The 27840-nt window shown below is 35.1% G+C and overlaps 1 protein-coding gene across 3 annotated transcripts in view; it reads left to right on the top strand.

The window, feature by feature from the left end:
• Positions 1-27840, top strand: part of ROCK1 (Rho associated coiled-coil containing protein kinase 1) — a 148316-nt gene that overhangs the window by 81999 nt on the left and 38477 nt on the right. For 2 of the 3 annotated variants that reach the window (XM_081252046.1, XM_081252048.1), the window contains 7 exons: positions 3049-3208; positions 7807-7867; positions 11215-11303; positions 13389-13437; positions 17678-17813; positions 19791-19882; positions 19976-20222. In XM_081252046.1, coding sequence (XP_081108172.1) covers positions 3049-3208; positions 7807-7867; positions 11215-11303; positions 13389-13437; positions 17678-17813; positions 19791-19882; positions 19976-20222 — 834 coding nt within the window. The remainder of the gene's footprint in view (positions 1-3048; positions 3209-7806; positions 7868-11214; positions 11304-13388; positions 13438-17677; positions 17814-19790; positions 19883-19975; positions 20223-27840) is intronic. The other variant, XM_081252047.1, reaches the window with a different exon arrangement.

Genomic DNA, 27840 nt, shown 5'->3' with positions numbered 1-27840 from the left:
CTTTGAATTCACCGGTTCTTCTGCCTGCTCAAATCTGTTGTTGAACCTCTCTAGCGCATTTTTAGTTTCAGCTTTTGTACGTTTCAGTGCCAGAATTTACATTTGGTTCTTTTTTCTGTCTTTTTATTAATATATTCTATTTGTTAAGGTATCATACTCCTGGTTTCCTTTAGCTGTTTGAGCACGTTTAAGACATTTAAAGTCTTTGTTTTGTAAAACCAATGTCTGGGTTTCCCCAGTGAGGTTTTCTGTTGTTTTCTTTATTCCCTGTAAGTGGGCCATACTTTTCCTGTTTTTTTTTTTTTTACATGCTTTGTAATTTTTTGTTGTGAACTGGACATATTGAACACACTAATGTTGTAACTCTGGAAATCAGAATTCCCTCCTTGTCGAGTTTGCAAGCAACAGCTTGTTGTGGGCTCCAGTCATCCGTTTGTTTAGTGACTTTTTGGAACTATTCTTATGAAGTCTGTATTCCTTGTGTGTGTTCATTTAAGTCCCCTTTCCATTATCTCAGCAGTCAGCCAGTGACGAACATCTCCTTAAATGCCACAATTTAGCATCCTCTTTCTTCATTGAACGTTTCCTTGCTTGTTGTAAGTTTTTTCTTAGATTTCAGAGTTCTAAAAATGTTGTTCTTGATAGTTTTGTGAGCTTAATGGTTAGTTACTTCAATGGAAGGGCAGCTTCTTAGAGCTCCCTCTTCTGCCATTTTTGGTGACATCAGTTGGATTCTTTTTTATGGAACATGATTCCTATATTACCAGTTATTTATTGAAAGGTAAATTTTTTATAAATGGAACACTCTATATATTGATGGTAATTCAGTAAAGCTAAATTTATCCTTCTTTATTTATTAGTTCTGACATGATTATATGATATTATGTAAAGCCTAAACATCTTAATTTAGAAGCAGAAATAATTACTTTTATAATTCTCCCAGGATTTCCCATACTTGTATCCCATACTTGTCTCATTTTAAAACTACTCTAAGATGGTATGTCATCTATAAACAGACTAGGTCCATCTGAAACAGCAAGAGAAAATGCACCAAAACTTGCCCTGCTTCCTTTTAAAATCTATCTTATATGATAATTTTAAAGCAGGATTTCTCAGCCTCAACACTAGACCAGAGAAGTCTTTCTTGTATCTGTTGTCCTGAACATTGTAAGATGTTTAGCAGTATCCCTGGTCTCTACCCACCAGATGTCAGTAGCATCCCTCCCCAGTTATGACAACAAAAAAATGTACCCAGACATTTCTGACATATTCAGACATTGCTGAATATCCCCGAGAGGCCAAAACTGTCCCTGATTGAGAACCACTGTTTTAAGGTAAAGTTTGTGCCAAGACCATGTACTTCACAAGGAGCGACAACCCTTTTTTCCCCTCATTTTACAAATTAGTCAGTTAAGATCAGGAAGCTAGAATCATCTAGTTGGGCAGTTTTCTTGGCCATTAAGGAAAGAAAATAGTGGAAAAGCTCTTTTCTCATTCACTGTTAGTACTACAGCTTCTTTTGGTTAAATGTGTTGTTTCATTTCCAAATTTATCTGATAGTTCACTGTATCTGAGATGCACAACAATAGTTATTTCTTGCCTGGAATACCCAGACGATTCAATAGAACCGTGATTCCTTTATATAAGAAATTAAGATTGTAAAATCAGGTCAGTTAGTTTTTGTTTGTTTACTCTTCTTTATCTTTTTCTCTAAAGGAACACGAGATGATTGTATTAAAAATAATTATTGAATATTTTGATGATAAAATTTCAGTGATGTTTTATTATACTCCTGTATCTTTAAAAGACTTTTTTCCTGAAAATTATTTTTAGGTGTACTTTCTTTAGCATATTTAAGCTCCAAAAGAAGATATTAGTAGTACTAGTTTCATATAGTATTTTCTTCTGTGTCATGAAGATTTGCATTGCCACATACAGCTTTATGTTATTAAGTATGTGTGGGTCTTGCTCCCCATCAAGTTGAAAACTCTTGAAGATTCTGTGTTAAGGTTTTATATCCCTGCTCTCTTTTCCCAATAGCCATTTCATAAATAGTTCACTGAGCTTCCCCTTAATCACTTAATTCAGGGAAGGTAACTAGTCTGAAAATATAATTCAAAATACTTTGCTCCAATTCAGTATTTTATAATAACCTATAATGGAAAGGAATCAGAAAAAAACAAAAATACACGTCTATATACATATATATGTGTATACACATACATATAACTGAATCACTTAGCTATACACCTGAAACTAACACAGTATTGTAAATCAACTTCAATTAAAAAAATACTTTGCTCTTATAGAGATATTGAGTTGGGGGGAGGGGAATACTGATCATCTAGCTTCTAGATGAGTAAACATATTTCAGTAACAAATTATTATACCCAGGACCACTAAGAAGTAACTTTGATTTCTAGTTTGCTGTAGAACAGATTAACGAGCAAAATACTGCATTTGAAACTAATCATCTTTGAGTACGATTTGTCATGCTATAGTTTCTGGAAAGTCTTTTCTGTAGTCCTAACTGCTTTTGCACATCTTATACTACAATGTATTTTAAAACAAACCTTAATAATACTTGACTTGTAATATTCAAATTAAACTGGAGGTATAGATGATAATTATAGGTGACTTTGAAGATAATTGGTTCACGAATTACATAATTAATGATCAATACCTGTTGATTAATAATCCTAATATGGGGCTTCCCTGGTGGCGCAGTGGTTGGGAGTCCGCCTGCCGATGCAGGGGACACGAGTTCATGCCCCGGTCCGGGAAGATCCCACATGCCGCGGAGCGGCTGGGCCCGTGAGCCATGGCCGCTGAGCCTGCGCGTCCGGAGCCTGTGCTCCACAACGGGAGAGGCCACAGCAGTGAGAGGCCCACGTACAGCAAAAAAAAAATAAATAAAAATAATCCTAATAAAGCTTACTGTAATAGGGTTCAACCCATTTGGAATTTGTGGTTCACAAGTTATTTGTATGTAGGAAGTCATTAGTAGTTGGTACAGGATCATTGCTTCAATTTTGTTTCTGTTTTTAGCTGTAGCGCCAGTTGTACCTGATTTAAGTAGTGACATTGACACAAGTAACTTTGATGACTTGGAAGAAGATAAAGGAGATGAAGAAACATTCCCTATACCTAAAGCTTTTGTTGGCAATCAACTACCCTTTGTAGGATTTACATATTATAGCAATCGTAGGTAAGTATGCTACACATTGATATTTGGGGTAGGTACTGACTTTGTTGTAGTCATGTTATTTTCTTAGGGATATCTAAAAATCACTTTAAGAACATTTAAAGTAGATTTGGGCTTCCCTGGTGGCGCAGTGGTTGAGAGTCCACCTGCCGATGCAGGGGACATGGGTTCATGCCCCGGTCCGGGAAGATCCCACATGCCACGGAGTGGCTGGGCCTATAAGCCATGGCCTCTGAGCCTGCGCGTCCGGAGCCTGTGCTCCGCAACAGGAGAGGCCACAACAGTGAGAGGCCCGTGTACTGCAAAAAAATAAATAAATAAAATAAAAATAAAGTAGATTTAATGGTATATAAAGAGATATATTAATATGCCACTTTTCAACAATGCATTAGATTTCCAATTTCATATTTAATATCTTTCAGACTCATCCATGCTCAGGATATTGTTTTTCAGAAATTCTTTGCTGAATGATATCCTATATATCTTCAAGTTACAACAATTAATAGGTCAAGAGATTCTCTTAATACTGATATTTTGGTTAATCGTGTTATCCAAAGAGTTCTGGTCTTATAATACATTTTGGAACAACATATAGTTTTCTAGCATTATCATCACTATGTTGATGTTATGAAAGGCCTATAATTTTCAGTTCTTCAAAAATTAAGTGATTCTTCCCTAAAACTACTAAATGAATTATGTTTCACATCATGTAAGACCTTGTGACCTTGGGCAAATAACTTTCATCTTTTTTATGCCTCCATTTCCTCAAAAATAGGGATGATGGGGATAATAATAACAATATGTGTCTCAGGGTTGTTAGAAGGGTTAAGTAAGTCAAAACACAGTAAAACACTTAGAACAATGCTTTGCATGGAGTAAGCACTCATTGTTAGTTATTTTTATCATTAGTATGAGCTAATATTAGTTTTAATCTTTTCTAATGGACTTCAGATACAAGTTAAACATTTAACATTATTTTCATATGCTGGGCATTCATTCATTCATTCAACAGACATGTTTGACAACCCACTCTTTGTCAGGTATATACTAAGCACCAAGGTGCAGGGAGAAGGATTAATAAGATATAATTATCTTCTCTTGAGATGCTCATATCGTAGTAAGGAAATGGATAAGTTGTACAATGTAGGTTGGCAAGTACTACACGACAGAACTCTAAACAAAGTACCATACCAGTATATAAAAGTGAACTATATGCACCATTAACTGGCTGTGTTAAATCTGCTTGATAAATTTATTTTAAAATATGTATCTCTAATCAAATTATACTCCATTAGAATGGTATTAGATATTTGAATTGCTTGGAGTAATGATTAAATTTGAGGTTATTATAGCTAACCTTTTAAAGTGAAGCATCTTGTCATTTTAGTCAAAACTTTTTATGAGGGTGATTCAGTTCAAGTTTAGAAAACAGGAATTCAATTTAGTCTTGCTTTATGAAATTTCTCCAATAATCCAACTGTAAGACAATAATTTTGTTCTTTAGATGTTAGAATACTTTTATTGTATCACCAAGTAGGTAGTACTTGAGTTTTGACCCCAAGAAAAGAGCAATATTTTAATCCTTCTTCCCTCCCTAATACTCCATGAGTATTATATTGGAGCTTTTTGTGTGTGTGTGTGTGTGTGGTATGCGGGCCTCTCACTGTTGTGGCCTCTCCCATTGCGGAGCACAGGCTCCGGATGTGCAGGCTCAGCGGCCATGGCTCACGGGCCCAGCTGCTTCGCAGCATGTGGGATCTTCCCGGACTGGGGCACGAACCCGTGTCCCCTGCATCAGCAGGTGGACTCTCAACCACTGCGCCACCAGGGAAGCCCCAGAGCTATTTTATATTGAAATACACAGAGAACCTTCAAAGTGGTGTGTTTGCTGCAGCATCCTTTCTTTTTTTTTTCTTCTTTTTAAAAAAATTATATGTTTTTTTTTTTTTTGCGGTATGCGGGCCTCTCACTGTTGTGGCCTCTCCCGTTGCGGAGCACAGGCTCCAGACGCGCAGGCTCAGCGGCCATGGCTCACGGGCCCAGCCGCTCCGCGGCATGTGGGATCCTCCCAAACCGGGGCACGAACCCGTATCCCCTGCATTGGCAGGCGGACTCTCAACCACTGCGCCACCAGGGAGGCCCATGTATTTTTTTTAATTTTAAAAAATCTTTTTATTTTGGCTGCACTGGGTCTTAGTTGCAGCATGCGGGATCTTCATTGTGGCATGCAGGCTTCTTAGTTGCGGCATGCGAATTCTTAGTTGCGACATGCATGTGGGATCTAGTTCCCTGACCAGGGATCACACCCCGGCCCCCTGCATTTGGAGCACGGAGTCTTACCCACTGGACCACCAGGGAAGTCCCTAAATTTTATATTTTTATCAATTATTCTCTGGCTTGGTTTCTGAAACACTCAAGATGTTGACATAAACACCCCCCAGTGTTTTTGGATTTTCTGTAATAGAATTCAGCAGTTAATTACTTTTTCTGCACAAAAGTAATTACTTTCTCTGCACAAAGGTAATCTTGAATTAAATAAGCATAATATATATATATATATTCTTTGTACTATTGATACATTGTCATACACTAGATTATGTTCCGTGAGTTTTCCTTGTATTCATGTTTCATATCCCAAACTAATTTCTGAATTTCTTAAAAGTACAAATTGTAGTCTGTTCTTAAATATCACCACCTTATTGAGTAATATAGTGTTTAGTAATTGTTTCTTACATTGGAGGTATGTTTGCTCTTAATAAAGAAAGAATCAGCAAAATATTAATTAGCTTTACTGTAATATGTAAGTATAATTTTGAATTGCATGAAATTAAAGACTTCTGAAATTCTTACTTCTGAAATCCAAACATACAAGGACAGAGATCAATACTGTTGACATATAGCTGAATTATAAACATTTTAAAAACAGCCTTAAACTTTTAGCTATATTCCTAATAATCTAACACCTCTTTCATAAAAAGTTTACCTAAATGACCAGATTCTATATAAAAGCAACAATATAATATGAAAAAGAACCTTGAAAGGAAAAAAAAACATAAGAAGTGGAAGAATGAATGGATGTGTACATTGGTATCATTACATTTCCAGGGCTGTATTCAGAGAACTTTATGTTACTAACTTTGCAGAAGGCTAAACATCAACTTTACTTATATAGCATATTATATTTAGAAGATAAATTAGAGATCAAGTAGTCTGATCTATCTAATTCAGATTCTACTGGTGTTGCTGTATGCTTTTATTTATATCACATAATGCAGAATCTCACACTGAATTTCTGAGGCACTTTATAGTCAATGGAATTAAATTGCACTATATCTAGAAGTTGTCATTTGTTATATGGGACCTTTTCTCTACAAACCTGCTACATAGCCCTTGTTATTGTCTCCTGAATATTTGATTCTGTGGTTGATCTGAATAATTTTCCAAGAGAAACATGGGAAATGACGTATTTTCCTGCTGTTTCTTTTAGAGCACTGCTATATATGTTTAATGATACTTAAAGGACACTTGATTATCTTCTGTTTTTCACTATGAATTAATTATTTCTAGTGTGTTAACAACTGACCCATAACAGCTGCAAAGTATACTGTAGCTATTTGATCTATTTTTGAGGGAGCTCTACTGGTTAACCAAGGTGGTAACTGTAGTGGTGATATAGATGTAGTAATAGTGGTAGTCATAGGATGGTAAAGGAAGTAGCAGAAGTATCTTACCTTTACCTAACATTTGATTGTGTAGAAAAAATTTTTATATGATCTGTTTATATCTGTTCAGTAATCTGATAAGATGTCTAAGGAAGACCTCTAAAGATCACTAATATCTTGTATTTGTATGTAATTCTAACTTTACATTGAATTTAACAAACTCTGCAAGGCTTAGAGGTCACAGAAGATTAGCAGGACATCTTCAGAACTTTGGTTCTGTTATTTCAACCACTTACACAAAAACTCTTAACTTTTTTGCCCAGAAAAGCAATATCATTCTTTTTGGCCATGCCACGCAGCTTACGGTACCTCAGTTCCCTGACCAGTGATTGAACCTGGGCCACAGCAGTGAAAGCACTGAATCCTAACCACTGGACTGCCAGGGAGCTCCCCGGCAATATCATTCTTGACTGAAGGATAATTGGGGGCAGTGGGGAGGAATTGTGCACATGTCTGTAGAAGTCAACAATTCCTTATTCCTGATTCTAAATCCAAAAGCTCTAGAAACTAAAAGTTTTTTAGTGATTTGTTTGGTGGCAAAACCTGCCATAACCTGCTCTCATGGCGAAAAACCTAATCTGAACTAAGTTGAGACTATTTTATGGTTTTTATTTATTCTCTTTGGTATGAATATTCATATATTTTGCTGCAGGAATATTAAGGTATATGATTACAGAGTGCTGCTTCAGACCTAACTGGGGGTTTTATTTAATATATGTATCATTTCTGTGTTATGTTTCTAAAATAAAGAATTAAGAACCTGCACTCAATTTTTAAAAGCAGAGCAAGTACAAAAGATAGGCATATAGTATTTGTTACTGGTTGTTACTAGATATTAAAGAGCTTTTTGTTTTCTTTTAAAAACTATTTTCTTCCTAGATACTTATCTTCAGCAAATCCTAATGAAAACAGAACTAGCTCTAATGTGGATAAAAGCTTGGTAGGTATTTTCTTATTGTTATTATTTTAAAAGTTGTTTTGTGGATAATGTATTTTGTATGCATGATACTAAGTAAATATGCATTGCTTCAGAAAATGTAGTTAGTGATCTTAAATTTTTATAGCACTTTTTATCTACTGTTTCCTCTCCTGTTTGATTTCTTGCCTGAATATCAAATGGGATATTATATGTGGAGGCAGTTAGTAAACTATACATTGCTACACAGATTGACAGAGGTGGTCTTTTTAATCTTTGGAATTAGGAATTTATGATAAATCAGTGTATCAGTAAGAGTCTTGACAGGGCAACAGATGGCACATTCAAAAGATTTAAACGAGAGTTTTTGTGTATGTGTGTGCTAAAATTTACATAACACAAAATTTACCATTTTACCATTTTTATGTGTACGGTTTAGGGACATTAAGCACCCTCACGTTGTCGTGCAGTCATCACCACCATCATCTCCAGAACTTTTTCTTCATCCCAGACTAAAATTTTGTGCCCATTAAAGTCTGCATTCCACTCTCCCTTCAACCCCTATTAACTATTATTCTTACTTTCTGTCTCTATGAATTTGACTATTCTAGGTACCTCATGTAAGTGAAATCATACAGTATTTGACTTTTTGTGATTGGCTTATTTTCCTTAATGTCCTTAAGGCTCAGGCATGTTGTAGCATGTATCAGAATTTCATTCCTTTTTAAGGCTTAATATATTCTGTTATATGCATATACCACATTTTGTTTATTTATTAAGCGAAGAGAGTTTAATGAAGGGACTATTAATGGTGCTATGCGTAGGATCAAGGGGAGCAATAAATAAAGGGAGCTAAAGCAGCCATTGATTGACAGCAGTGGGAAGCCATTGCCCTTAGTCTGAAGGGACAAGGAGAGACAAATCTTGTTACCACAGCTCAGAGAGAATGCGTAGAATCATGAAAGAGGAGCATAGAACATAGAGCACTGCCAGAGCCATGGTAAGGCAAGAAGAGTGTGGGGAGAACAGATATTTCATTTCTCCCAACTTCCGGGTGGTGTCTCCTGAATGCTGAAACCAAGCTTAAAATCATAGGACAACAGAGCCCAGTTAATGCAGTCTGTAAATTTGAAGGCAAAGAAGGTCAGAGGATGGATCTTCAAGGCTGGAAGGGAGAGGTGGCAAATGGAGAATAACCAGTACAGTGAGCATCTTCTAATTTGACCACTGAAAAGTGAATTCCTGTAGGAAGTGAATATTAGAGACATAAGTTTTTTTTATTGTTAGAAAAGCTCATGTTCATGAGACAGATGATTAAATTTTTTTTTTATTTGCTTACATTGAGAAGGTCCTTTTTTGTTAACCAGGACTTTTCTTAAATATACCAGAAATAATTATCTGGCCATCCTTAGAGCATTCTTTGAGCTCTCTGTGTGCTGTAGCCTCCATATTTGTAACTGAGATGAGGTGTAGGCAGCAATCATTTTTAAAAGCTGACAGAATTCTTCTTTCTCCTTCATATATTTACTCTTAAATGTGAGAGAGCATATGGTGGGAAGGGAAAGTGAGAAAAAGGGGAACGAACTATGCGAGTACTGGTTAGCTGTTATGGCCATTTTTCTCTTTTAAATTCTCATCCCAGTAGAGCTATTTGACAAATTTTATAGCTAATCGGGGCTCAGAAATCTTCAAAATTAAAGCACATTTGACCTGGAGATGGTGACAATAAGGAGCTGCTATAACCCCGCTCTGACTGTATTACTTATCTGTAAGTTTAGAGCTACATTAGGACTTAAAAAATAATTCAGTGGAATCCTGTTTTCTTTGGGCTGATCTTGTTCAATGGTGACTGCCATAAGGTTCTGTCAGTGGCTTTTATCTTTTGCTCTGGTTAAGATCACAGGGGAAGAAGAAAACGCTTGTGTGCCTACTATTTCTGTTAACCTAGAACTAAGTACAAAAATCAACTAATTTTCAACTCTTCCCTGAAAGCCTTCTAACAGAGATGCTAGTGAACAACTTTGCAGTTGCCAAATATGATGAATATTTTTCATTCCGTATCTTATTTTTCTTTTTTGCTGCATCTGACACTGACCAGTCCTTTCTCCTTGGAACTTTAAGAACTTTCATGTTCTCATTATTTCCTTCTTTTTCTCTTTCTACCTTTGGATTTTATTTTCAGTCCTCTTTGCAGGATCTCCTCCGTTTCTCTCTCCCCCCAACCCCATAATTACTAAATGTTTCTCAAGATAGTTCTGATCTTGGCTCTCTGCTCATTTTCTGTAGTTAATCTCATGTGTGTCTAGCTTGCTCCTCTGAACTCCATACCCGCATCTTTTCTCTCTCTCTGACTGGACTTCTCTTCCTGCACATCTTTCAGACACTTCAACCTAGGCCAAAGCCTAACTAACACTTCTTCTCTCTCCATCCCCTCACCAGCAGTTCTTTTTGTGTCACCCATCTTTTGTAATGCTACTCTGTTCTTATTTCTAATCAGTTGCTGGGTTATAAATTCTGCCTTTTGACTGACACAGTTATCCATTTCCTCTTCATTTCTACAGCTTCTGCCTTATATCAGACCTATATACTCTTTTTGCCTGAACTGTCTATTAATTGGTTGTTTTGTCTAGAATTTCTCTGCTCTCTAATTACTGAAGTGATGTTTCTGAAATGCCAATACTCTGTCATTTCCCCTTTTAAAGTGTTTATAGGTTAAAGTGCCCAACTCCTTTTCTGCATTCAAGGATCATAGTCCCACTTGCCCTTTCAGATTTTATGTGATTCGTTCTCCCTGTTATGTTCTTTGTTCTGCCTAGACTTGATTTCTTCCCATTTTCCAATCATATTTTCTTTCTCTCTACTTTTGGACTCATTCATTTAGTTAAAATGCATTCCTTCTTTCACTTCCTCTGCTTGGTAAATACCTCTCTTCTTATAGGTCTCATCTCAAACATTCCATCTTCAAGGCAGAATTAGATGTGACCTCTTCTCCAGTACACCTTATATATAATTTTATTAGTACCTACCACATTATATTATAATATTTTGTGTATATGTCTGGGTTGTAGGGTCTTTTCACCCTCCTATTCCCCTGTGCCCCACTATCAAACTATTAGCTTTATGAGAACGGGGACCAAATCTTTTGAATTTTTGTATTACTAATGCCTACCACAGCATCTGACATATTAGTAGGTGTTGGAAATAAATGCTTGTTAAATTAATAATAAAAATTTCAGGTAGAAAGGAAAAAGGTAAGATTGGATCAGATAATTCCCTTGTAAACAGGTATAAAATGGTAATATAAACTTGCTATTTTAAAATTCTCTATGAATATTCTTAGTAGAATAAGTTTTTGTTGTTTTTAATTAAAGCAGGAAAATTTGCAAAAAACAATTTATAAGCTGGAAGAACAGTTGCATAATGAAATGCAATTAAAAGATGAAATGGAACAGAAGTGCAGGTGAGAATATACTTTATGTTTTTCACATTAAAAGTTGTATAGCAAATGCTGATTTTAAAGCTTGCACTCTGTAAACCCTTGAAAGTAGATGGAAGTAAGGCAGAGATGTAAAGATTGCTATTGATATACATTCAGTGAAGAATATCCACTTAATGCCTGGTTTATTGATTTTCTCTCCCATTTTAATTAGCTGACAGAAAGGGAAAATTCGTTTACATTAAATAAGATGCGTTCTAAAGTGTAGCTGTTTTTGAAGATTAAAACTCACTAAATTTTTGATGCAGACACTCTTTTAATTTCCACTATGATTCGCTATAGCAGTATTTTTTTCAGAATTTTTTTCCTATGAGTCTAAATTTAATAAGAGCCTATATATTTATGAAAATATAAAATGATGAAGATAATTTAAAATAACCTAGCATAATGCTTAGTTACTTATTAATTACAAACAATAACACTTTATTATATTGTTAGTAAATAGTATTGGATAAATGAAAAACATAACAGATTAAGTATTCAAAAAAATGGAATTGAGAAAATTGGCAATTTTGTGAGTGGGGGAGAGGAAACAAGTAAACTGCTCACTACCTACAGTTCCTTATAGATTAAATAGTTAAGCATCTAATATAAGCTTCTTTTAGAAAAGCACTTTAAGGAAATAATTAACTGAGCCCAGTATTTGGAAGGAATTTCTAGGTATAAAACATAGAAATAAGGAGAGGAAATGGATAGACATTATTGCATAAATGTTGAGCAGTTTCTATAGTTAAAAGGCAAATTACAAATTAGTGGTAGTGGTGGAGGTAGGAATCAATTTAAGGAGGAAATAAGAGTGGCCAAAGTGGCCAATAATCATATGAAAATGGATGTGTGTGTGGTGGGGGGGTGGCCTGAGATGAAACTGGGAAGGTCGACAGAGACTAGATCTTAAAACACTCTGTCTTTGAAAAGCTAAGAAATTTGGGATTTATCCTAAGGGTGATGAAAAAACATTAAAAGTTATTAAACTTAAAAGTAAAACAAAAGATCAAATTTGCTTTTAAAAAAGAACTCCCTGGTTAATTACGCAGCATTTGACATTTATTCACCTAAATGAGAATGAGGGAGGAAGATGAGTCAAGGAGGATTCCCAGGCGGAGTGCTTTACTTTGAGACAGGAGAGGAGAAGCAGATTGGTATTGTGGGAGGGGTTGCCGGGCAGAGGGAATTCATTTAGCTTTGGACATGCTGAATGAGCTATTTGGTAAGACATCCATGTGAAACGTTGCATGTACAGATTTGAAGCTCAGAAATAGGTTTAGAGCCCCAAAAATGAATTGTGATGGAGATAATAATACACTTTCAGTTTATCTCAGATTTTTGCCCAAGTTGCCAAGTGGTGCATTTACTGCTTTATATATGCCACCTTTCCCTTCATTTACTTACTCTTATATTAAAGGTTAAATGGTTAATCTTTGTTTAGTAGCAAGTATTGCATGAGGGAATTCAGGGATCCTTAATCTAGAATCCATAGACCTCTCCTAAAGCATCCATGGATGGAATTCGAGGTCCTTAAACTTGGGTGACAAAAGTCAATCTTTTCTGTAAACTTTAGCTGAAATTCAGCATTTTCTTTAATTATGAACACAGTGAATAATCCACAGTTATTAGCAGTAGCTGTGAATTTTTTATTACCAATAGAAATCACAAATATTATCTTAGAATGCAGTTGTTATTTATCTCTAAATACCATTTATGCTCATTATTACTTTAAAATTACTGCTGCTAGATCTTATTTAATATATTAATAAAATGCATATATTAGTGAATCATACTTTTTAAAAAAAGGTTATGACTGTATTTCAGTATAATTTTGGTTTCTTTTAATCCTATTTTATTTTATGCTTTTAAAATATTCTGAGAAAAAAAAAAAATATTCTGAGAAAATGCCATAGGCTTCACCAGACTGACTGCCAAAGGGATCCACAGCACACACAAGAAAGGTTAAGAAATCTTAGCTAAATGGAAAAGTAAGAAATGTGGTGTTTCACCCCAAACTATAAAAAGTAAATATATCTATAATCTGTATTGCTTTTGCTTTTACAGAACTTCAAACATAAAACTCGACAAGATAATGAAAGAATTGGATGAAGAGGTACTTTTTGTTTTCTAATCAGAAGTTTTCCTTTTTGAGACTTTTTCCCTCTTTCAGATTGTTTTCTGAGAAAATTATATTTGAACTTTATAGGTTGCAATACAGAACAGGACCAAAGAATTATGATGAAAGCCACACTTTGGAGCTGCACGTTCAAGTGAAATTAGATTATACTTTAGTTTCTTTTGTGTGGTTTTATTCTAGAACCATGTTGAAATTTTAGTACATAAATTTCAGTTCAGTGGTTCTTAATAGTTGAAAGGTGAGAAAGGAGCAACAGATCAGAAATTGAATCTGGAACTGTAGCAGAAAGAGACAGACAATTCAACTATTAAGAACCACTGAACTGAAATTTATGTACTAAAATTTCAACATGGTTCTAGAATATGGGTAAACACACTACACTCTCCTCCTCTTAAGTTTTTTTATGTTACAGTTGACAGTTGAAGCAGACATTACAGCATTGTCTGATGTGGTTCTCCATCTATATAGAAAAAATTTTTAAGACAATTATAAATGGGTATAAAGGGAGGTAAGGTTTTATACTTTAATCAAACTGGTCATATGCCAACACTAGTAATATAATGTAATACCTAGAGCAGCCACTGATAAAAATTATACAAAGAGATACACTTAAAAACACTAGTAAATTAAATAGAATTCCAAAAAATGTTCAAGTAACCTACAGAAAGACAAGAAAGAAAACATGGGACAAAACAAAATGGGAGGCTTAACTCTAACATATCAGTAATTATATTAAATGTAAATTAAATGCAACATCAATTAAGATAGATTGTCAGAGTAGATTTTTAAAAATTACCTACCTGTATGGTGTCCACCAGAAACTCTCTTCAAATGTAACAATATAGCCAAGTTAAAAGTAAGAAGATGGAAAAATACATCATGTAAGCATTAGCAAAAAGAAGGCAGCAATGGCAATATTGATATCAGGTAAAGTAGACTTTAGGACAAAGAAAATTACCAGGGGCAGAGGGACATTGCAGAATGACAAAAATGTCAATCCTCTGAGAAGACATAACATTCCTAAATTTGTATTCATCAAACAGAAGAGCTACAAAATATGTGAAGCAAAAGCTGATAAAACTGAAAGGAGAAGTAGACAAATCTGTGATTACTGTTGGAGGCTTTTTAAATACCACTCTCTAGACAGAGGATCAGCAAACATATAGGAGAACTCAGGCACACCACCAGCCAATAGGATCTATTCAACATTTGTAGAACCCTCCACCCAGCAACAGCAAAGGACACGTTTTTCAGGCACTCAAGAAACACACACCAAGATAGACCACATCCTAAGCAAACTTCTCCAGATTTCAAAGAATTAAAATCATACAGAGTGTGTTCTCTGACCAAAATATGACCAAACCAGAATGAATAACAGAAAAGTATCAGGCAAATCTACAAACACGTGGAAACTAAACAACACAGTTCTAAATAATCCATAGGTCAAAGGGTCTCAAGAGGAATGAATAAATACGTTGGAATGTTAATTATATCTCATAAAGTTATTTTTCAAAGTTATGGATCTTCATCTTAAAAATATTTGAACAATGAAAATGAAAATAAAACATCAAAATTTGTGGGATGCAGCTAACATAGTGCTCTAAGGGAAATGTATACACTAAATGTTTACATTAGAAAAGACGAGAAGTCTCAAATCAGTTATCTAAGCTCCTACCTCAGGAACCTAGAAAAAGAAGAGCAAAATAAACCCAAAGCAAGGAGAAGGAAGGAAAAATAAAGAGCAGAAATCAGTGGACTTGAAAACAGAAAAATAATAGAGAAAATCAGTGATAATAAAAACCCAGCTGCTTGGAAAGATCAACAAAATTGACAGTCCTCTAGCAAGATTGTCAAAGGAAAGAAAGGACGCAAATGATCAGTATCAGGAATAAAACAGAGCATATTCCTACAGACTCTACAGATATAAAAAAAAAAATTCTTAAGGAAATACTATAAACAGTTCCAAATAAGTAAGTGTAATATTTAGGTGAAATGGACTAATTCCTCCAAAAATACAAACTGCCACAACTCACACAATGTGAAATACATTATTTGAAAAGCCCTATATAACTATTAAAGTGAATTCATAATTTAAAAGCTCCCCAAAAATTAATCTTCAGGACAGATGGTTTTACTAGAGAATTCTACCCAGTGTTTAAGATTTTTTTTTTGATGTGGACCATTTTTAAAGTCTTTATTGAATTTGTTACAATATTGCTTCTGTTTTATGTTTTTGTTTTTTGGCCCCAAGACATGTGGGATCTTCGCTCCCTGACCAGGGATCGAACCCCACACCCCCTGCATTGGAAGGGGAAGTCTTAACCACTGGACCTCCAAGGAAGTCCCTACCAAGTGTTTTAAGAAGAATTAACACCAATTCTACACTCTCTCTTCTAGAAAATATAAAAGAAGGGAACATTCCCCAGTGAATTTTATGAGGCTAGAATTACCAAGATACCAAAGTCTAGCAAAGACAGTACTACAAAGAAAACTATGGATCATTATCCCTCAATCATGGCCAGCTGATTTTTGACCAAGGTGCAAAAGCAATTCAGTGGAGGAAGGATAGTCTTTTTAGCAAGTGGTGCTAGAGCAATTAGGTATTCATAGGCCAAGATATGGACCTCAACCTCAGTCTCACATCTTATGCAAATATTAACTTAAAACAGACCGTAGATTTAAATAGGGATATAAAACTTCTAGGGAAAAAATAGGGGAAAGTCCTTGGGACCTGCAGCTTGGTGAAGAGTTACACATTACACCACAACTATGATCCATATAAGGGAAAAAATTCAATAAATTGGACTTCATCAAAACTTGCTCTGTGAAAGACCCTGATAAGAGGATGAAGAGCTGTAGACTGGGAAAATGAACTGTTGTTACACACAGCAACTTGGATGGATCTCAAGGATATTTTGTTGAATGTAAAAAGCTAATCTCAAAAGGTCCTTATGTATGATTCCATTAATATAACATTTTCAAAATGACAAAATTATACAGATGGAGGACCTCCTGTTATTGGTTGCCAGGGATATAGGTGGTGGGAGAAGTGAGGGATGTATGTGGCTATAAGTAGTGGCTGGAAGGAGATCATTGTGCTAATGGAACAGTTCTGTGTCTTGATTGTGGTGGTGGTTACATGGATCTACACATGAGATAAAATGACATCGAACTACACATGCTTTATACCAATATCAATTTCCTGATTTTGTTATCGTACCATTGTTAATAATGTAACTATTAGGGGAAACTGACTGGTAGGGTACATGTACTGTCTTTGCAACTTCTGAAATGTAGAATTTTAAATTTCAAAAATTTAAAATGAAAAAGTAAAAGTTAGAATGATAAAATCTTACAATTGGAAAGATTTTGGATGATCTCTGTCAAATTTTACTAAATTTCTCTGACAGCATCTTACTTAAAAGATGGATTTCACTTAAAAATGGAAAAGCACGTACTATAAAGGAGGTTTGTCCAGTGTGGAGTCTTAAAGATAAAAATGAAGCATCAAAAGCAGAATATGCTGATAGTGGTAACTCAGAAACAGAAGATAAATTTTTTTAAGTTGTGGAATTTGGAGTATTTTTTTTCTTTAACCCTCCCCTCCCCTTAGTTTCATTTTCTAAAATTAATATTTCTTTCATTACTTTTTAATATGCATCATTAGGTACATACATAGAACATCTTAGGAAAGGTAAGTTGTTGCAGAGATAGGGAGGGGATTAAGGGAGACCTCATACAGGGATGGGTGAACTTACTACAAACACTGTAACCTTTGGTATCATTTGAGTTTTGCACCATTTAATTATCAAATATGTAGTTATTATCTGATTCCTTTTATACTTCATGTCTTAAAATTTAGGATTGTAAATAAACCAAAATATTGGTAATATAATACAATGTGTTCATCTTAATGTGTTTGAATACAATGTGTTTGACCTTCAGTCTGACAAGATTCATAGGGTTTTTTATACTCAAGGATTTTTTTTAAATCTCTGAAAATTTTGTATATCTAGTTAAAATAAGGGGATTCTGTTTTCTTCCAAGGCAAGCTAATTCTACTATTAGAAAGTTGTTGTTGTTAGGAAGTATTATCTGATTTTGAAACCAAAATATCTATCTTAAGTAATTGTGTACTTTTTAAAAAAAGAACAGAGTATTCCCTTGAATAAATGAGGAGTATTAATTGTAGTGGTAACTTCTCTCATAATTTCAGGGGAATCAAAGAAGAAACCTAGAATCTACAGTGTCTCAGATTGAGAAGGAAAAAATGTTGCTACAGCATAGAATTAATGAGTACCAAAGAAAAGCAGAACAGGAAAATGAGAAGAGGAGGAATGTAGAAAATGAAGGTAAATTGTTACTTCCTTTGAAAAACACTGGAATTCCTAACACTATCTTGAGGTCTTCGTCTTGAGGTTGTTTTAAATTTAGTGCCTGTTATATATTTTTGAAGCCACAGTCCTAAGATACCTCATGAGCTAAATACCCATGTCCCAAAATTTATTTATAACATATTAAATTCAGTAGTAATGTTTTAGCTAGAGTAGTGATTTTTATCCTTGTGGGTATATTGGAATTTCTTGGGAAACTTCAAAGAAAACTAATGCCTGAACTTCAGAGATTCTAATTTAATTGATCTAGACATGTAAACTGGGCGTTGGTATTTTTAATAAGCTCTCTAGGCACTTCTAACAAGTAGCCACATTTTAGAACAACAAGACTAGAATTTTTGATATTAGTGTTACAAATTTAAAATAGCTTTCTACATCCTTTGATCCAGTGATTTCACTTTTAGAAATTTATTTCACGTACACTTGTGCACATGCATACTGATACAGAAACAAAGCTATTCATTTTAGAATTGTTTAAAATGGCAAAAATTATAAACGATGTAAATGTAATCAGTGGTATAATAAATTTTAGTATATATGGTAGAATACTATGCATTTTATAAAAGAATAAAGTATCTCTTGGGCTTCCCTGGTGGCGCAGTGGTTAAGAATCTGCCTGCCAATGCAGGGGACATGGGTTCAAGCCCTGGTCTGGGAAGATCCCACACGCCGTAGAGCAACTAAACCTGTGAGCCACGACTACTGAGCCCACGTGCCACAATTACTGAAGCCCACGCTCCTAGAGCCTGTGCTGCGCAACAAGAGAAGCCACCACAATGAGAAGCCTGTGCACTGCAACGAAGAGTAACCCAACTAGAGAAAAGCCCTCGCGCAACAATGAAGACCCAACGTAGCAATAAATAAATAAATTAATTTAAAAAAAAGAATTTAAAAATACTTTTTAAAAAAGAATAAAGTATCTCTTTATAAACTGTTATAAAAGAATCTCTAAAATGTATCTTTACCAAAAAAAGTACAGATTGTTTAAAACAAGATTGCTTATCTATATATGTTTGTGTGTGTGTGTGTGTGTGTGTATAGATATGTATGTGAAAACATATATATATATATATTTGTGTTTTTATATATTAGGGTATGGATACACAGACTGTCTTAGGAAGGATATGCAAGAAATTAGTAATAGTTGTTGCTGGGGAGGAGAGCCAGAGGGGCTGGGAGACGACGTGGAGGGAGAAAGACTCATGCTATACTATACACCATTTGGTACCTCTTGAATTTTGAAGCATTTTATTTATTTAATTAGTTACATCTTTATTGGAGTATAATTGCTTTACAGTGTTGTGTTTCTGCTGTATAATAAAGTGGATCAGCTATATGTATACATATATCCCCATCCCCCCTCCCCTGTGAGCCTCCTTCCCACCCTCCCTATACCATTCCTCTAGGTCGTCACAAAGCATCGAGCTGATCTCCCTATGCTATGCGGCTGCTTCCCACTAGCCATCCATTTTACATTTGGCAGTGTATATATGTCATTGCTACTCTCTCCTTTCGTCCCAGCTCTCCCCCGCCACCCCACCCTGTGTCCTCAAGTCCATTCTGTATGTCTGTGTCTTTATTCCTGCCCTGCCACTAGTTGAACCATTTTAAAAATAATTGAACTAATCAAAGATTTGTACTATTCAAAAATAGGTAATATTAAAATTAGCTTTATATAATTTCACTAATAGATTAACTTTTATGAAAGGAATAAAATAATTTAAAATATTACAGCAGTGGAAACACATCTGTTTTTGCATTCTGTACTACAAAACAGTGCTCTGCTTTTTCATAAGTTTAAAATGTAGGTACTTCGAAGTTGGAATATGGACCTAATATAGCTGACTTTTATGGCCTAAGACCAAATTTCATTTTTTAAAAGGGATTTATATGTTTCCTCTATGAAAACTTACATATTATTCCTTCATTTTCTAGTTTCTACATTAAAGGATCAGTTGGAAGACTTAAAGAAAGTCAGTCAGAATTCACACCATGCTAATGAGAAGCTGGCGCAATTACAAAAGCAGGTAAGTTTTTGGAGTGAGGTTTTTTTTTTTTAAATCAAAATAAGTTTGATTGTGTTTTGGTAAAAAACTATTTTCTTGCTCTTTTTTAATTAGCTAGAAGAAGCCAATGACTTACTTAGGACAGAATCAGACACAGCTGTAAGATTAAGGAAGAGTCACACCGAGATGAGCAAATCAATTACTCAGCTAGAGTCCCTGAATAGAGAATTGCAGGAGAGAAATAGAATTTTGGAGAATTCCAAGTCACAAATGGACAAGGATTATTACCAGCTGCAAGCTGTATTAGAAGCTGAACGAAGAGACAGAGGTCATGATTCTGAGATGATTGGAGACCTACAAGGTAATATTTTTTCTTACCCTGGTAAAATAGACATAAAATTTACTGTTTTTGCCATTTTTAATTATACAGTTCAGTGGCATAAAATACATTCACATTGTCATGCAACCATCACTACTGTCCATCTCCAGAACTTTTTTTATCATTCCAAACTAAAAAATCTATACCCATTAAATCTATACCCCATTTCCCACTCTCCCCAGCCCCTGGTAACCACCATTCTACTTTATGTCTCTATGAATTTGACTACCTCATAGAAGTTATTATTTATCCTTTTGTGTCTGTCTTATTCCAGTTAGCTTAATGTCTTCAAGATTCATCCATGTTGTGGCATGTATCAGAATTTATTTCCTCTTCAAGGTTGTATACTGTTCCATTGTATTTATACCATATATACCACATTTTGTTTATCTATCAATGGAAGGTAATTTTTTAAATTTATACTTTATTTTTAATTTATATTTTATTTTTAATTGTAGCTAAAAACATAAAATTTACCATCTTAATTTTTGTGTGTAAGGTAATATATTTTTGATCATATTGTCCTCATAAAGAAAATGACCTTGGCCCCCATACACTGTTGGTGGGAATGTAAATTGGTGCAGCCACTATGGAAATTGCCAAGATAGGGAAGCAACCTAAATGTCCATCAACAGATGAAAGGATAAAGAAGATGTGGTATATATACTACAGAATATACTACTCAGCTATTAAAAAAAGAATGAAATTTTCCCATATGCAGCAACATGGATGGACTTGGAGAGCATTATGCCAAGTGAAATAAGTCAGAGAAAGACAAATACTGTATATCACTTATATGTGGGATCTAAAAAGTACAGCAAACGAGTGAATATAAAAGAAAAGCAGGCTCACAGATATAGAGAACAAACTAGTGGTTACCAGTGGGGGGGAGGGGCAATTAAGAGGTACAAACTATTAGGTATAAAATAAGCTACAAGGGTATATTGTACAACCTGGGGAATATAGCCAATATTTTATAATAGCTGTAAATGGAGTATAACCTTTAAAAATTATGACTTACTATATAGTACACCTGTAATTTATATAATATTGTACATCAGCTATATACTTCAATAAAAAAGAAAGAAAATGACCTTGCTAATACTAGAAATGGTTAGCATTCTTTCTGTTTCAGGATAATTTGTATCAAATTGCAATTTCTTCATTCTCTCAGGCACCCTTGTGATGGAGGTAACGTGAATATTTCCAATTTTACAGCCAGTTACTAAAAAGTTAATTTTTAATTAATTTATTTTTTGGCTGCATTGGGCCTTTGTTGCTGTGCACGGGCTTTCTCTAGTTGCGGCAAGCGGGGGCTACTCTTTGTTGCAGTGCACGGGCTTCTCATTTCAGTGGCTTCTCTTGTGGAGCACGGGGCTCTAGGCACGCGGGCTTCAGTAGTTGTGGCTCCTGGGCTCTAGAGCACAGGCTCAGTAGTTGTGGCGTATGGGCTTAGTTGCTCTGCAGCATGTGGGATCTTCCCGGAGCAGGGATTGAACCCACGTCCCCTGCATTGGCAGGCGGATTCTTAACCACTGCGCCACCAGGGAAGTCCCTGAAAACTTAATTTTTAAAAGTGCCCAATTCACAAAAGTCTTACTCAAAGTGGAACTAACCAGGCAGAGAAGATTATCACTATTAAAACCTGGGAATTCCTCATGCATTGTTGGTAGAAATAGAAATTAAACTGCAGAAAGGGAATCCTATTGCAAATAAAGAATTCGGTACTTGGAAAGGTTAGGACTAGAGATACCAGCAGCCTTTGTGGTCTAAAAGTTTCCTTTTAGACTCACAAACTGGTCATGGTAATAAAATCATTTTGTTTTCAACAAGATTCCTGGCTTCCACTTCTCACATTTTTTTCTGTTTCTGTCAGCAACAGCATCCATACTACCTAATCAAAACAGATATGCATGGAAGTTGCCAGATCTTTCAGGGAAAAGTAGGGGGTGGGATAGTCCATTTTAACCTAAGTCACAGGATGTGAACATAGTTTGGGGTCTCATGGGGCTTGATGATTAGCTGTAATTCTGTGGAGAGAGGTCGGGGTCAGTTTTTGGACTTTGGAAACAGAAATTAGGATCTCCCATTGGTTCTTAGCTGAGGAGTGTTCTGCAATCTTATTTCTCAGGGACTAGGCTTAAAATAGATCTGAATATAACCAAGAAAGTATCCTCATTATATGTATTAGAAAAGCCTCATACTCCACTTCCTTAAATTGCTTCTCTAGGCCTCTTCATATACAGCTTATTAGCTGTATGCAGGTCACTTCTTCTGCTTTAGTTATAAACCAAGAAGATTAGGTGACCCCTATAAATTCTTTCAATTCTAAAATTCTTTAAGCCTGATTTTCCAGATAACGCTGAGCTTGAAGTGCTTGCTTTCAAGGACGAGACCATCATTATGTGTTCATCAACAATGGTTTTAACTGACTCTGGTTTTTAGATATTGGTGAAGTTAAGGAAGATTCATGGCATGACCTGTTGTTGACGTTGATCCTTTTTCAATGCTTTCTTTAAGGTTTATTTTTTAATTTAAATGTGAATCAAAGTTCACACACATTAAAAAGCACAAAACTTATATGAGCCTCAACATACAAGGTGCATTGTGGTAAAACATGCACACACGCAAACGTAAAATTTTTACGTTGATTTTTTATGGTTCTTAAGACATTTCAGATCCCTCAGGTATAAATTTCTTATAGTTTGGGAGGCTAGCCTTGTGGCACAGTAACAATTGTTTCCTAGTTGAATGCTCTCCATGTACACTATTGAGCAGAAGCTTCTTCATGTGTATGGGAAATGACTTCCCAAATATAATTGGATAGTATATACTTTAGGTTTTGTGGGCCACATACGATCTCTGTTACATATTCTTCTTTTTTGCTTTTTACAACCCTTTAAAAATGAAAAAAACATTCTTAGCTTCATGTCCATAGAGAAATAGGCTGAGGGAATAGTATATCATAGTGTAATGCACTTTTGTTTTTAACTGTTACATGGGCATTTGGAAATTGTGTAAGTTTTTTACTTGGTATGTTTTTGGATTTGACTTTTGGAAGAAAAACAATAGATCCATTTTCTAATCTAACCAGTTTTGTAAGACTCCATTTATTCTTTGTGTCTTTGATTTGCCAAATTTTGAAACATATTTTAAAAGTTAACACTATGACTGTAGTCTTTTTTCTCATAGCCCCCTTGTATTTCTAACAGCTTTTTTTATATTTTATTGAGGTGAAATTCATATAACATAAAGTTAACCATTTAAAAGTGTACAATTCAGTGGCATTCAGTACATTCACAGTGTTGTACAACCACCTTGTCTATCTAGTTCCAAAACATTTTCATTAACCCAGAAGAAAATCTTGTACCCATTAAGCTTTCCTTCCCTATATGCCCCTCTACCTAGCCCCTAGCAACCACCAATCTGTTTTATATTTCTGAATTTACTTGTTCTGGATATTTCATATAAATGACATCATACAATATGTGACCTTTTGTATCAGGCTTCTTTCACTTAGCATATTTTTAAGATTGATGTTATACCATGTATCAGTACTTCATTCATTTATGGCTGACTAATATTCTATTGTATCTATACACCACATTTTGTTTAGCTGTTCATCTGTTGCTGGACATTTGAGTTGTTTCCACCTTTTGGCTATTGTGAATAACACTGCTATGAAATTCATGTACAAGTATTTATTGGAATACTTGTTTTCAGATCTTTTGGATATCTAGGTGTAGAATTGCTGGGTCATGTGCTAATGTTCTGTTTAACTTATGAGGCCCTTCCAGACTATTTCCCACAATGGCTGCATCATTTTATGTTCCTACCAGCATTGTACAAGGGTTTCAGTTTTTCCACATCCTTGCCAGTACTTGATATTTAACTGTTTTTGGTTATAACCACCCTAGTGGGTATGAAGTGGTGTCCCACTGTGGGTTGGACTTTAATTTCCCTAAGGAGTAATGAGGTTGAGCATCTTTTCATGTGCTTATTGGCCATTTGTATATCCTTTTTGGAAAAATGTCTGCTCATGTCCTTTGTCCATTTTTTAATTGGGTCTTTTGTCTTTTCGTTGTTGACTTTTAAGAGTCTGGCTACTAGACCTTATCAGGTGTGTGATTTACTAATATTTACACCCCTTCTGTAGTTTGTCTTTTCACTTTTCTTGATAATGTCCTTTGATGTACAAAAGCTAATTTCGATGAAGTCCAGTTTAATATATGTTGCTTATGCTTTTGGTGTCATACCATAATACATTGCCAAATTGAGGATCATGAAGGTTTACCCTTATGTCTTCTTCTAAAAGTTGTATGGTTTTAGCATTTATATTTAGGTCTCTGAATAACTTGAGTTAATTTTTGTATATGGTATGATGTGTAGGGGTCCAATTTCATTCTTTTACATGTGGATATCTGGTTGTCCTGGTACCATTTGTTGAAGAGACTACTTTTTCCCCCACTGAATGGTCTTGGCATCCTTGTTGAAAATCAATTGGCTATAGGTATACAGTATTGTTTCTAGATTCTCAGTTCTATTCAGTTGGTCTATATGTCTGTTCTTAGACCAGTACCACACTGTTTTGGTCACTGTAGCTTTACAGCAAGTTTTGAAATTGGAAGTTTGAGTTCTTCAGCTTTGTTCTTTTTCAATGCTGTTTTAGATATTCCAGTCTGCAAGTAATTCCATATGAATCTGAGGATCTGCTTTTCCATATGTGCATAAAATATCTTTGGAGTTTTTATAGGGATTGCATTGAATCTATAGATTGCTTTGGGTAGTATTGCCATCCTAACATATTAAGTCTTCTAATCCATGAACACAGCATATGTTTCCGTTTATTTTGGTATTTAAAAAATTCATTTCAGCATTTATTTATTTACTTATTTTTTAGTTTCAGTGTACAAGTCTTACACCTCCTTGGTTAAATTATTCCTAGGTATTTTGTTCTTTTTGATGATGTTATAAATGGAATTGTCTTAGTTTTCCTTTTGTATTGTTTATTAAGTATGATGTTAGCTGTGGATATTTCATAATACCCTGCTTTTGTTTATTTTTAATGCAGTATTGTTTGGTGTGTTAAAGTTTTATGACTTCTGTATCTTCTTACTGGATTAAAATTGTATTATAGATGATATTAAATATATCTGACCTTGAGGGGTTTTTCCCTTAATTTGCACTTTCCTGTTGTATCTTGCCCGTTTATTTATTTATTTATTTATTTATATAAAATTTTTTTTAATTTATTTATATTTTTGGCTGTGTTGGGTCTTCATTGCTGCGTGTGGGCTTTCTCTAGTTGCGGCCAGCAGGGGCTACTCTTCCTTGCGGCACATGGGCTTCTCATTGCGGTGGCTTTTGTTGCAGAACACGGACTCTAAGCACACGGGCTTCAGTAGTTGTGGCTCATGGGCTCAGTAGTTGTGGCTCTCAGGCTGTAGAGCGCAGGTTCAGTAGTTGTGGCGCATGGGCTTAGTTGCTCAGAAGCATGTGGGATCTTCCCGGAGCAGGGATCGAACCCATGTCCCCTGCATTGGCAGGCAGATTCTTAACCACTGCACCACGAGGGAAGTCCCCATTCCTTAGTTTTTAATGTTTATATATAGTTGATGGGTCTCAAATTTAGATAGTAGATTTCATATTTGGGGATTTTAACATATTTAGATTTTTCACAGTGTTTTTTTTGGTTTTGTTTTTGAGACTTAACATATCTGTACATATTAAAATAAATAAAAAATATGTATCTGGAAAATTTTTCACAGCATGAACACACCCATATAGAAACTGAATATTACCAGCAGCCCAGAAGTTCCCTTGTACTTCCGCTTAGTCACTAACCCCTTTTCCCTGAAGTAATCACTGTGCTGACTTCTAACACATAAGTTAGTTTTGCTTGTTTTTGAACTTTTATATATGGAATCATGCAGAAAACACTCCTTTGTTTCTGGTTTTTTTCATTCAACATTGTTTGTGAGGTTCATCTGTATTTTTGTATATGGCAGTAGTTTGTTCTTCTTGCTCATAGTACTCCATGTATTTTGTATGACCACTGCAATTTATCAGTTATTTTGTGGTCATGTCTTTTAAATCAGATATTCTGATTGTTTCCATTCGAGGATTATGATGAATAATGCTGATATGAACTTTCTTGTACATATTCTTTGGTAATCATACATATGCTTCCTTTTAGTATATACCTAGAAGTGGCAGAGCCATAGAGTATATTTAGCTTTAGTAAATACATCCAAGTATTTCAAAGTAGGTGCACCAGTTTACATTCACCAGCAATGTATGAGAGTTCTGGTTGTTCCACTGCTTCCTCAAGGATAGTACTCATCCCCACTGAGTTTTGTCAGTCTTACTGTTTTAGTCATTCAGGTGGTGCCTAATGGTATTTCCTTAGGGATTAGTTTCCATTTCCCTGGTGTCCGAGATTGAACAACTTTTCACATGTTTATTGGCAATTTGTGATATGCTCTTCAAGTCTTTTGCCCCCCTCCCCCTTTTCTTATTGGATTGTTTGCTTTTTTCTTGTTGGTTTGTAGAAGTCCTAGATATTAGTCCCTTATCCAATTTATGTACCATAATTATCTTCTTCCACTCTGTGGTTTTCCTTTTCACTCTTAAATCCTGTCTGCCAATGAACAGGAGGTCTTACTTTTCTTATTTTTAATGTAGTCCTATTTTTTTTTCTTTTGTGGTCAGTGCTATTTAGTGTGGCCTGTTGAATTCTTTGATTAAATCATGAAGATATTATTCCCTATTTTCCTCTAGAAGCTTTATTGTTTTGATCTGCTTAGGTTATGATCCCTGATATTTTGGTTCTTATTCCTTCTACTGTATATGTATATATATATATATCTTTTAATATGAAGCTTTTTTGCTTTCATGTATTGTACAGACAAGTTACAGTTTCTTCCTAGCATTTTTAAAAAAATACAATAAATGAGGAAATTAAAATATATTTAACATACCTTTATAAAGTTACTAGGACTCTAATGAATTCAACCCTTATATTTTCATTACTTTGTCTTCTTGGGAGTTGGTTTATATGAACAACTTCTACACAAAAATTCAGTTTAACCTGAGTATACTATCTTTCTACAGATTTTTAAAACCTATTATTTATTATAAATACAGGAAGAAGCATTTTTTAAATAGCACTTTAACATTCAAACATCTTGCCATGTTTGCTTTATCTCTCTCCATACAAACACACACAATCTCTGTATTTTTGCTCAACCATTTGAAAGAAACTAGCAGGTGTTTCTTTCTCCTGTATGAAAATATTCCTATGTGAACAGAATGCCACGTTGCCTGTGTGTGTAAATAAAATCGCTTCATTGCTCTCTAGATCCTAGAACTAGCCTACCAGGCAAGCCTTATCACGTGCCAAAGATTTAATATTCATTTGTTCATTAAAGAACTACTTCAGGGGCTTCCCTGGTGGCGCAGTGGTTGAGAGTCCGCCTGCCGATGCAGAGGGCATGGGTTCGTGCCCTGGTCCGGGAAGATCCCACATGCCACGGGGCGGCTGGGCCCATGAGCCATGGCCGCTGAGCCTGCGTGTCCGGAGCCTGTGCTCCGCAACGGG

The sequence above is a fragment of the Mesoplodon bidens genome, assembly GCF_964165515.1.
Source record: "Mesoplodon bidens genome assembly, chromosome: 13".
Lineage (NCBI taxonomy): Eukaryota > Metazoa > Chordata > Mammalia > Artiodactyla > Ziphiidae > Mesoplodon > Mesoplodon bidens.
This window is presented reverse-complemented; position numbering and strand designations above follow the sequence as displayed.